Raw genomic sequence first — 11249 nt, forward strand, 5'->3', positions numbered from 1 at the left:
ACTAGGGGAAGTTTCCTCATCCCTCTCACACCACCCAGGAAAGATGGGGGAAGGAGTGTTCCATGTGGTCATTGGGCGTGAGTAATTATCTCTCCTCCCTGTGACTCCCCCACCTCTGCACCAGGGTCTGGGAAACCCCACTCAAGTCTTCTAATAAAAGCTCCGGGCACTTCAAGATGGGCCAGCGACAAGCTCTTCGCTTCACCAGACACATTGAGACCACGGCAAGGAGGTCTGAGCCAGACTGCATAGAATGAAGCTTATCACCGTGGCCCTGGTGTGCCTGCTGCTGGCTGGAATGTGGCTGCATGATGTGGATGGCAGGAGCAGTGAGTGTGGTTGGAGTCACCTTGCTCCTCTGTGGGGAGGGCAGAAACCCAGGCAGGCACTCTGGGCTTGCGGGCAGGGCTCACCCTGAACTCAGTGCCTGTGTCTCGCCTCCTCCGGAAGAAGTCCTCCTAAGGAGGGTGAATGGACAACTTGGCTGGGGTGGGGACGGGGGAGAAGGTGTCTGGGCAAGCATAGTGGCTGAGCTGCTAGCTGCAGCAAATGGAGGCCCTGCCTCATCCAGGGAGCTCTGAAGCTCTTGAGGCCAAACTGGGAGGCCTGAGGTGCAGAGGAGGGGGCTGGGTGCTGTCTCCTCCTGGTAACAGATAAGAGGTAGAGCCTGAAGTCAGGACTGGGCTAGTCACTGTGGGGCAAGTGTTGGGTCAGTGACTTGGACAAGTCATTTTAGCTCTCAAACTGTGCATTCTCTGTCGATAAAATGGGGTGGATAGTGCCTGACCTCAGGGCTTTCGAGAGAAGACTGACCTAATTCCAGGCACGTGAAAGATGTTGTGTCAACAGTAAAACTGGAGGAAGGAAAAAAAACAAAACTAGGAGGAAGGAACCAGGATTGACATTCAAATCACTTGGGGGTGGGTTGTAGGAGAGAGTGTGCAAACCGGCAGGGAGGGCACCAGAACCCAGACAGAGCTGTGGGCCTGGGTAGAGGGCATTCTAGACAGAGGGTGGGAAGCCTTTGAGTTCTGGAGGCTCTTTCCCTGTCATTCCATCAATTGGAACTCCTTGATTAGTTCCAATTACTCCAGGGATTAGTTCCTAATCCTGCCCCAAAGCCACAGACCACCATTGTCCTGCACACACCAGACTCACTGGGCCCCCAGAGTGTGGGGTCCAGAGCCCTTGAACCCAAATATTGGACCAAAACCATGCACTCGTGGTGGGATGTCAGAACTGGAAGCCCCTTTAGAGATAAAAGTTCCTGTTTGACAGATGGGAGGTCTGGGGCTCAGGTGAGGGCTCACCTTGATCAAGGCCACACGGCTGGTTTGTGGGGAGGTGAGCCCCAGAATTCCAACCCTCCGCGCACATACAGAAGTAGGTGACTGGGCTGGATGCGGTCTCCACGCCCCAGAGACTGTCCCAGAGAGGGTTTTTTTTTGTTTGTTTGTTTTGTTTTTTTTTTTTCTTTTTAAAGCCAGTTGGATGAGAGGAACGAAGTCCAGGCTAAGAAACAGATGCAAACCATTTCTGTGTTTCTCTTCTAGTGCACGTGTCGTCCTCCAACTGTTGCTTCAACTTTTCAGAGAAGAGGATCGCCCCGCAGAGAATCCGGTGTTACAAACACACCAGCTCCACCTGCTCCCGTAGGGGTCTAATGTGAGTGTCCCTACCCCGGTCAATTCCTGAGCCCCCTCCCTCCAGAGCGCAGGAGCCAGCCCGCCTGGAGTTACAAGGGCAGACGCTAGATGGCGATGCTCCCCCAGGTTCAGGTTCCTAAACCCGCGCAGAGGCGGGTGACCTCGGGCAGGTAATTCTTTTGCACCTGGTTGTCTGAGTACTCCTCTGCAATCCTTATCCGTGGAGTGGAGTGAAGATGATGGCTGCATCACAGGGGCATTACAAAATTAGACCGAAGTGGCTTACCATCACGACTCAGTATCTATAAAGCATTCGCATATATTATCTTGGCTAACCCTCCTGGGGCACACATTTTCATTATCATGAACACTGAAGTTCAGGGAAGTAGACAGATTTGTCTGAGGTCACCTGGATAATTAAAGTTAGAATTGGTTTATAGTTTGGTTGGACAGAAGCCAAGCTAAAGAGGTGAGGAGTTCAGAAAATAAATACACACACACACACACACACTGACAATGAATCTAAAGCAATGACGGAGGGTTCCAGATGGACACAGACACATGAAAAGATAGGTCAAACCCCCTCAGAGATATTCTAGGGGGAATTTCCATACTAGTTAATCCTCGGAATGTCTGCAGGCTTTACCCTACCCTAATACCCTAATACCCTAATACCCTAATGAGTCACACTCTCCAGAAAAGGGAGAAACTCAATTCACCAAGCTCTTCTTGAAGCTTGGGTGTTCCTTCCAGCGTGCCAGCTGCAGGCCTTCTGCAACAAAGTCACTTTACAGGCCCAGAGTGAGCAGTTAGGGGGCTACCAGCAGCGAGGCAGGGGAGATGGGACTTGTGTGTGGCACCCAGGGGGACAAATCACATGACTCAGCTCCTACTTTGTTCTTTGTCCACAGACTCAAGATGAAGAAAGGTAGAGAGACATGCGTCTTACAGACAGCCCAATGGATTAAGGATTATTTTAAGACTATGAAACCATGCCTGCTGATGTGAATGCAAGAGGATTTCTTTCCACCCTGGACTCTGAAGATGGTGTGGCTTCACCTTCCCCCCCCCCCCAAGCCCCCCACCCTCAGCCCATGCCCGTCCTTCCACCCAGCTTTGCCAGGTCACGGAAGGTCTGCTTAGTCCTGATAAGCTATGTTGTTGCACTTTATATATTTAAATACGATAATCTTCCATCCCTGCCTCCCTGGGCTTCTTGGTTAGCAGGACTTCCTCTGGGGGGGTGGTTAGGGGTGTCCAGGCCTGAGTAGATCTTAGGTCTTACAGAGATGCCAGCACAGCTCACCTGGAGGTGGGAGGCAGTCTCGGGGAAAGCCAATGTCTGGGAAGTGGAGGTCCCATCCCCATGAAAGGGGTAATCGCCAGCTCAGACTTGTGTACCTGGGCACTCAGAGAGAACAGCAAGGGAGGGAAGTGGCTTCCGGGTCTCAGGATTGGCACCTTTTTGAAGGCCAGCTCAGTGGCTTTAGGGGAGAAGTTCTCATGTCCTGTGCTAAGTAAGACAGGCTTCTCCCATTTCCCCAGCATTGCACAGGTCACAGATCTGGTCCATTCTTCTGAAACTGCCTCCTCCATTCTGCCCCGACGACCCCCTGCTTCCTGCTCTTCCCTCTTGCTGGGGCCTTTGGAGGGCAGCTCACTGCTCCCAGCTCTCCCTTGCCAGCTCCATCCTGCCCACGGCCAGAAGCCACTCTGCCTGGCATGCCGTCGCCCTCCACCCTCCGACAGTCCCTCCCTCCTGCCTTCGGAACTGACTCCAAACTCTGCACATTGATATTCCAATTCCTCTATCACCACCACCTCCCTCCACCTTCCTTCCTAAATGACTACCTTTTCTGTTCCAGAACCCAAACTCTGACCATACAGGGATAGTCTCTCCCGGCCCTCTCCCTTTCCATCCTGTGCCTCCTCTAGAAGAATCCTTGCTATGAGTATGCTCTGGCATCCTCCAGGGTGGATGCTGATGAGAACCATGTCATCTGGTTTCCCCTGGAGGTCAGGTGCGAGTAGTGTCTGTATGCCTCCAAGGACTGCTTGGAACGGGGAGGCAGAGACCAGTGAGAAGCTGGGCAGCTGAGTCAGGCCCTCTGTGACAGTCAGATAAGCCCAGGTCAGCCACCAACCACTGTGAGGTCCTCCCCACTGCTGTGGTCCTCCAGCGCCCTCTGCCCCTCTGAGCGCCCCCTACTGGTTGAGTTATCCTCCCCCAAGAAAACACCACCAAGAGAGATTTCAAACAAGATGTATTTTCTGCAAAAAGTCAACAATCTTATGAATAGCATTCTCCTTTCTGTAATAACATACTTAGCTGCACCTCACATCCACCTCCCCTCCCCAGATGGCAGTAGCCCTTCATCGCCAGGATTTGTAGGCACGAGCATCAGCTGGGGAGTTAGGCAGGAGACGGACCTGCTGCCTGCAGCTTACAAGGGTCAGAACTGGGGCTTATGGTAGGAAGCAACTGGCTCAAGGCCTTGCTTTAGAAAAAAGGTCACCAATATTCGAAATAAACCCCCAAACCCGCAACAGTTCAAATAACGTTAAATATTACTTAAGACATAGTACCTTTTTGCATCACAACACAGAAAGCACCCTATTTGAAACTATAGTCAAACTAGTCCAGGGTATAGCTGGAGAGGAGGAAGGAGAATAAACAGGGGTTCCTTTCTCATGCTTTGCTCGGGTCTTAGCATGGCTGGAAGAGTTCAAGTCTTCGGCGTTTGAGTTCTTTGATCCAGGTGTTTCACATAATCCTGGACCCATTTCTCCTTTGGGTCGGCACAGATAGCCTTGGCCAGTTTCGTACTGAAGCTATGGATGAAAGAGGGCTGCACAGTTAGGTGGAGGTGGGGGTTTTACCCAAGAGATGCCTCACCAGCCTCTCAAACCTGCTTGGTCCACCTGTGGCAGGAGAGAGATCCCGCCCCTGGGACCGGAGAAAGTAGGGATATGGAAAGAACAGGACTCTAGAGGTAGTCACTCTTCTTGGAGGCCCCAGAGAGGCTGGCCAGGCCTCAGCCAGAGTAACCTTGAAACTGTGAGCTAGCACCCATTCAGGGAGCCGGGGTGGGAGCTGGCCCTCTCTGGGCCTGTTTATGATGTAATCCCAGTCTGGCAAAAACTTACCCCCTGAGTATAAGATCCCAAATTGGCCTAATGCCTGTGCCCTGGGGTGGGAGTTTGGATCAGGGGATGTGAGAATGGGGTAGGGTGGGGTCAGGTCAGGGGTGAGCAGGGTTTTTCCACCTACATGACAGCTTTCCGGGGACAGTGGCTGCTGGTGATTCGATAGCTCTCCAGCCTCTGCAAGGGGATCTTCTTATTGTTAAATGTGAAGCAGCAAGTGAATAGGGCACTGAGTGCATCTAGAAATAAGGTCACAAAGGAAAAGCCTTTTAGGAGGTACTAGGTTTTTATCAGCTTGGATAGAGCAGGAAGCAGCTGTAGGGGAAGGAAGGAAAGAGGTAGAAGTGCATCTCATCCACCTCAGGTCCAGTGCTGCTGTCTGGAGACCTGAGATGGGGGAGACCTGGAACATGTGGTTCAGGATTCTCTCAGTCTCGTGGTGGGGCTGCATCATTGCTGATCAGGACAGGCCAGTGTGACAGGTCCTGGCTACGGTCCTCCGTGTGCAGAGTTTGGGAAGATCAGCCAGAGTCAAAGAAAAGACCCTGGGTCTGGAGTGAGCAGCTACGGTTTTACCCTGGCTCTGCAACACCTGGAGGTGGGTGGCTGGGACCCCGCCTGTCCCCAACGTGGCCTTCGGCTTTCTGTTTTTAAAATTAGACGTTCAAGGGAAGCTCCGAGGATTCCCAGTGCTCTGATAGGCTCAGAAGTGGGGCATTGCAGCTTAGGGCTTTCTATAAAGACAGGAAAATATAAAGGAGAGAGGACAGGAAAGAAGGAGAGGGGGGTTTACCTGGCTGAGCGGGCACCTGGGTAGTGAGGATGGCGGCTGTGAGCAGCAGGCACAGGAGCACTGCAGAGACCTTCATGTTTCCGGCCTGGTCTCAGCCTCTCTGCAATGCCAGTGGCCCTGCCTGCCTTTTATAGGAACCAGAGAGAATAGGAGTTCCCAGAGAGCTGTTTGCCTGGGCACAGTCATGGTCAAGTTGAGATGCAGAGCACTCCTGAATCTGCTGAGCTGGAGGTTGGCTACCAGAGTTTTCCAGGAATTTCAAGAAGGAAACTGTGGGCTGCAGAAGGGCAGGCACTATTTCCTTCCAGCTGCCCAGGCCACAGAGGAAGCAGGAGCACACATGTGCCACCATTCACCATAGGAGTGATCTGAGGAGCTGTTCCGTGGCCTTGCTTGCCCCACAACCAGAGAGAGAGAGCCGTGTGAGGGCTCTACACTTGTGACATGTTTCACCCTGACAAGGTGTATACTATGATCATCATGGCCACTCACTGATGAAGATGTGAAGGTCCAAAGCCTTGTAGAAAGTGAGTAGTGGCGCCGGGAGACAAAGCTGGTCTTTACGTAGGATCACCCCAGCCTTTCACGGTGTCTCTAGTGCAGAAGACTTTCTCCGAGCAGTTTTAGGTGGAAGTCTCATAAGTAAGACGAATCAAAGTCAGCAGCCAATGACAAGGGCTCCTCTTGTCACACGTTAGTGTCCCTTTCTGCCCCTCAGGCCCAGAAGGATATGGTTTGAAGTCCACTGATTTGTCCAGGAAGGACTATGGAGTTTCTAGAGTGATTGCAGGAAGGGAGTTGTAGAATAGAGCAAAGCAGGCTCTTTGCTTTTGTGTCTGGCTCCCCTCTTGCAGGAGCGTGTGGTTGAGTTGGAACTTGGGGTAGGTGTCCCCAGGGGCCTGGTGGGAGGGGGAACAGCCTTGGGCTGCAGGAGACCCCCTGACAAGGCACTTGGCTTGCTCTGATCCATTCCCTGTGCTTCCTCCTGGCTCCCAGACTTTGCTTACTTTTTGCACCTGCCTGGAATACTATCCCCTCGGCTTTCTATGTTAGCAGGTCTTTCCACTCTTGCAAAACAAGTCCAGTGAGGTTAAAAACACAGAAATAAAAAGCTAAGATTAGTGAAATAAAAATCATATGTACTAGAAGGGACTGATGAAACTCAAAGTCAGTTCTTTGACAAGCCTATAATGCTGTCCTGAGACTGACCATGGAAAAAGCAAAAAGGCGCAGACTGCCACAGCAGGAGTTAAGGAAGAGGGTGTCATCATGGAATCTGTAGATGCCAGAAGGAAATTGGACCCTTATGCCAACAAATTTAACTTCAATGAAATGGATGAGTTCCTAAAAATATATAACTTACCCAGAGTGCTAAAGAAAAATGAAAAAAAGAGTAATTCTAAAACTACTTGAAAATGGAATCAATCATTGAAAATCCTTCCACCAAACACCCTCCCGCTACAAGGGCTTTAACAGCTAGTCCCTTCAAATATTCCGAGAACAAGTAATTCCAACCTTACACAATTTGTTCCGGGGAATATCAGAAGAGTGTACACTCCAGCTCATGTTTTGAGTTTTACATAAGTTTGATACAAACACTTGTTAAGAACGACATGAGAAGGGTAGCTTGTCCCTCCAGAAACACATTCCATTCTTGTCCATCTTTTTCTTTGTCCTGGGAAGCCAACCTGTGTGATGACGTCAGTGGGACTGTAGGTTTTCTGACTTTGGGTTGGGCTTGCACACTAGGGAGCTCCTTGGGGTGCAGGAGAGGGAGAAGAGTAAAGTGAGGTGCTGCTCTCTTTGCTGCCTCTCCTGGGTCTCAGCCCAGATGCAGTCCTCAACCAATGGCTTTCATTTCTCTCCTGCGGTGAGGTGGGTAAAGCACAACCTGTCCTTTCATCCTTGTGTCTAGGGGGAGTCCCCACACTGTTGCTAGCCTCAGAGTGCTAAAGCACCTTTATTGTTTCTCCACACTCAGCCCACATCTTGCTAAATAGCCTCTTTATTAATCTGGTCCCAGGTCATTCAAATTTAAGTGTAATCTATTCCTTACTAGGACCCTGACTGCCATAGGTATGGATCCAGGACCAGGATCGGCTCCTGGAAATGGTCTGTCCATACAGGATTCTGGGATTGGAGTGCTCATTTATTTTAGAAGCACCATGAAGGCAGCCGGGGTGGCTCAGCGGTTTAGCGCCACCTCCAGCCCAGGGTGTGATCCTGGAGATCCAGGATCGAGTCCCGTGTCAGGCTTCCTGCATGGAGCCTGCTTCTCCCTCTGCTTGTGTCTCTGTTTTTCTCTCTCTCTCTCTCTTTCTCTCTTTCTCTCTCTCTCTCTCTCTCTCTCTCTCTCTCTCTCTCTCTGTCTCTCACGAATAAATTAAAAAAAAAAAGAAGAAGAAACACCATGAAAGCATCTGCTGGCATCATGATTACTTGAATCATTACAGGAAGTTGTGTAGCCAATTGTGTTCTAACAAGCCAGCAGGTGGTTCTGGTGTTCACTCGAGTTTGAGAACCATGGAGTTATAAGCATATCACATGGCCATCTCTGGTCTATAGTAAAGCCACCAGAGAGCCCTGACGAAGGAAGTATCTCTGGGCCCTCCCTGGGAGTGCAGTTAGGGAATGGCTGAGCAGCTTGAGCATATAGATCCATTTCAACAGGTCCATTTCCCTGAGCCTTTGGACTCCTTCCTAACATTCTTGGGAAGTCCCAGCATTACAACCTCATTAACTGCAGGCTTCTTTTTAAGCCTCGACTCCAATCAGCCAATCCACCTGAGCATTAACATTACTTCCAGGTACTTGTGCCAACACAATAAATCCCAATTTTTCAACAGGTACACCTATATCAATGAATTGGATTGATTGAGCCTTGGGTGTCATTCCCACTAGTAGCCACTCCTACAAGTGCACCCTGAACTTTCCTCCAAATTGAGTGGGTGAAGGGACATCCAAACCCACCTGGCTATAAGGATTCCTGTCTGTACTTTCTTCTGCTTTAGAACCTGAGATCTCATAGAAGAGTGTGTTTAGGAGCCTGGGATCTGGAACCAACCAGAAATGGCTTCAAGTCCTAGATCCATCATTTACTAGTTATATGATCTGGAGCAAATTGCTTACCTCTCTGAACCTCTAAGGGGAAACTGATGGCTAATTATTATCTCATCTTGATGTCAGAGTTGAATAAGATAATACATGGAATGTGCTCAGCATTGTGCCAATAACCCCCATTTTAAACTGGTAACCAGGTAATGCTTGTGCCTCTGGTCTGGGGTCCATGTTGGGGCAGCCATGCTGTAATTAATAGGAGTTTGGATCTTGGTGGGAGGAGTGGGATCCAGGATGGCAGAGGCTAGACAGTGCTGCTTATTGAGCAGTAGAGACAAGTCAGGTACAGATATTCCAAGGAGCCCCAGCCTGGAGTGGCAATCAGTGTTTTGGCCAACAGGGATCTGTGGTAGCGATTATGGGATCCTTAGACATGAAAACTTACTAAGATCCTGCTTGACTTTGGGCAGAAAGTTCTAGGTTTAATGGCCAGAAATCCAATATAAGTCCTTGTAGGAGAGGTTCATGGCCTCTTGCCCAGTTATCACATCTAAGCTGGTTCATAGACCTAGAATCCCCACACCAGGAAAACTAGGAAAGGCCCTGCACTGCCAGATTGCCAGGTGAAATACAGGATTGTTGGTTATTTGAGTTTCAGATAAACAATGAGTAATTTTATCACATAACTTTGCCCTTGGCAATATTTTTGCTAAATCAGAAAACTCATAGGTCTATACTATAAATCTCCACTAAGCCTTCCCCAGAGGAGCTGGCTGCCATACAACCAGGGTGACTGCACTGGGGAAATAAATACTGAGACCTTCCGGGATTATTTGATGCTGGCTCCAAATGGATGCTATTCTCTGGAGAACTGAAAATCCACTCAGACCCACTGGTCAGAGTGGGAACTTATGGAGATCCTCCGCCAGCTACTCAATTATGTTTAGAGCAGATGTTCAGCTAGCTCTTTTCCAGCTCATTGATCTTTATACAATATAAGTCTCCCAGAACTATACACTCTGTAATTTTAAAATTATTTTGTTGCTGTAGCATCTTAGCATCCAGGCATGCAAGCTGCCTGCAATAGCTCTGGGCAGTCTTAGCGTCCTGCCCTCTTAGATCAGAACATACGAAAGTTGGCTTCATTACACAATGTTGTGGTTTTAAGATGCTTGTTTACCCACTGAAGTCTGTTCTCTGAAATAACTTATTGGAAAGCCATCATCTATTACAGCTTAAAACTAAAACTGCCCAGAGAAGCAGAGCTGAGGCACCCTGTACTTAGCCTTCTCCCTGTCCATCTCATTTCACTCATTAAAGCTCTAAGGAATATTGAGGTAATACAACCTTTCCACTCTACAGAACAGATCTCTGACTGTTGTTGGCATAGCTAATGAAAAGGGAGTGAGCCAGCACTAACTGGCACTCTCTGCCCCCCCCCCAGGCTGGCTCTCTCCAGAGAAGGTAAGCCTGGAAACAAAGAGAATATATCCCTTGTGGCACTGGAGAAGGGAAGTCCCTCCACCACTCCCAAAAACAGTGTAGGACTGCTTCCTTACTCCTTTCTTCACACCTCCTTCTCTCCTATCTCTGTATTCACTTATAATCTCCCACCCACCTGCAGCATTCTTCTTTCCATCTGGCTCCAACAGGAATCATTTGAGGCCTGGATTAAATTGTGTCTGGTCTGTGAAGGCTTCCAGCCCACACAGATTTCACAGGGGACCAAAACTTTCTCTGAAATAGAAGGTTTTGAAAAGTTTTCTTAAACAGAAAACAGAAGGACAAAGTATAAAGGAACACACTGATAAACGGACCATCTTAAACTTAGGAAGCTGTTTTCATGGAAGGCATCTTTCAGGGAGTCGAAAGGAAAACCACAGTTATGAGAAGATATTTAGATTTGCACATCTGGCAAAGGATTCCTGTTCAGGATACAGAAAACACACATCTACTAATTCATAACGAAAAGACAATCTACAAATGGACAAAATTTAAATCTAAGCAATCTAAAAAATAGACAAAAGACATGGCCTGGAGCTTCATGAAAGAAGATATCCAGCAAACATTTGAATAGATGCTCAACCTCATTAGTCACAAGTAAGATGAAAATTTAAACCACAACCATGTGGATTATGAGGAATTATAAGCAGAGTGGCTAACTTAAAAAGAATTGACGGAAAGAAGTGTTGCAATGCCAAATGTGGAATAAATATAGCCCTCATACATTGCTGGTGGGAGTGGATATAAATTGACATGATAGGTTGGAAAATATTTAGCAGTATTTGGAAAAGGGTTTGGTGGTTGAACATATGTTTAATATATACATATCCTATGATCTATGTGTATATTTCTGTCAATCACCTATCATTTACATATCTATCTATCTATCTATCTCATCATCATCTCTCTATTATCTACATGTAAATCCTTGAGTTTGCACCAATATCTCCAATTTCAGGTCAATACAACACTTTTTTGTTTTGCCTTTTTCTAGTCTTCTGATATTCTTATATTTTGTCTATGGAAACTTCTCCAATAGTAAGTGACTTGACTTCCATTGTCATCAATACACTTACTTTTTTGCTAAATCCCTCTCTCTGTCA

General features: G+C 48.4%; 2 protein-coding genes across 2 annotated transcripts; one reads left to right on the forward strand and one right to left on the reverse strand.

Annotated features, from left to right (window-relative positions):
- The first annotated feature begins 200 nt into the window (after positions 1-200).
- Positions 201-2711, forward strand: CCL1 (C-C motif chemokine ligand 1). Its single transcript, XM_055346056.1, has 3 exons — positions 201-329; positions 1554-1665; positions 2558-2711. Exons 1-3 carry the CDS (start codon positions 254-256, stop codon positions 2652-2654), a joined length of 285 nt encoding a protein of 94 aa, XP_055202031.1. The 5' UTR covers positions 201-253; the 3' UTR covers positions 2655-2711.
- A 1188-nt stretch (positions 2712-3899) lies between these two features.
- Positions 3900-5675, reverse strand: LOC129512944 (C-C motif chemokine 13). The gene is made up of 3 exons (XM_055330542.1): positions 5587-5675; positions 4918-5032; positions 3900-4478 (listed from the first exon to the last, which is right to left on the reverse strand). Exons 1-3 carry the CDS (start codon positions 5660-5662, stop codon positions 4373-4375), a joined length of 297 nt encoding a protein of 98 aa, XP_055186517.1. The 5' UTR covers positions 5663-5675; the 3' UTR covers positions 3900-4372.
- Positions 5676-11249: the final 5574 nt, after the last annotated feature.

Source organism: Nyctereutes procyonoides, unplaced genomic scaffold (assembly GCF_905146905.1).
Source record: "Nyctereutes procyonoides isolate TBG_1078 unplaced genomic scaffold, NYPRO_anot_genome, whole genome shotgun sequence".
Lineage (NCBI taxonomy): Eukaryota > Metazoa > Chordata > Mammalia > Carnivora > Canidae > Nyctereutes > Nyctereutes procyonoides.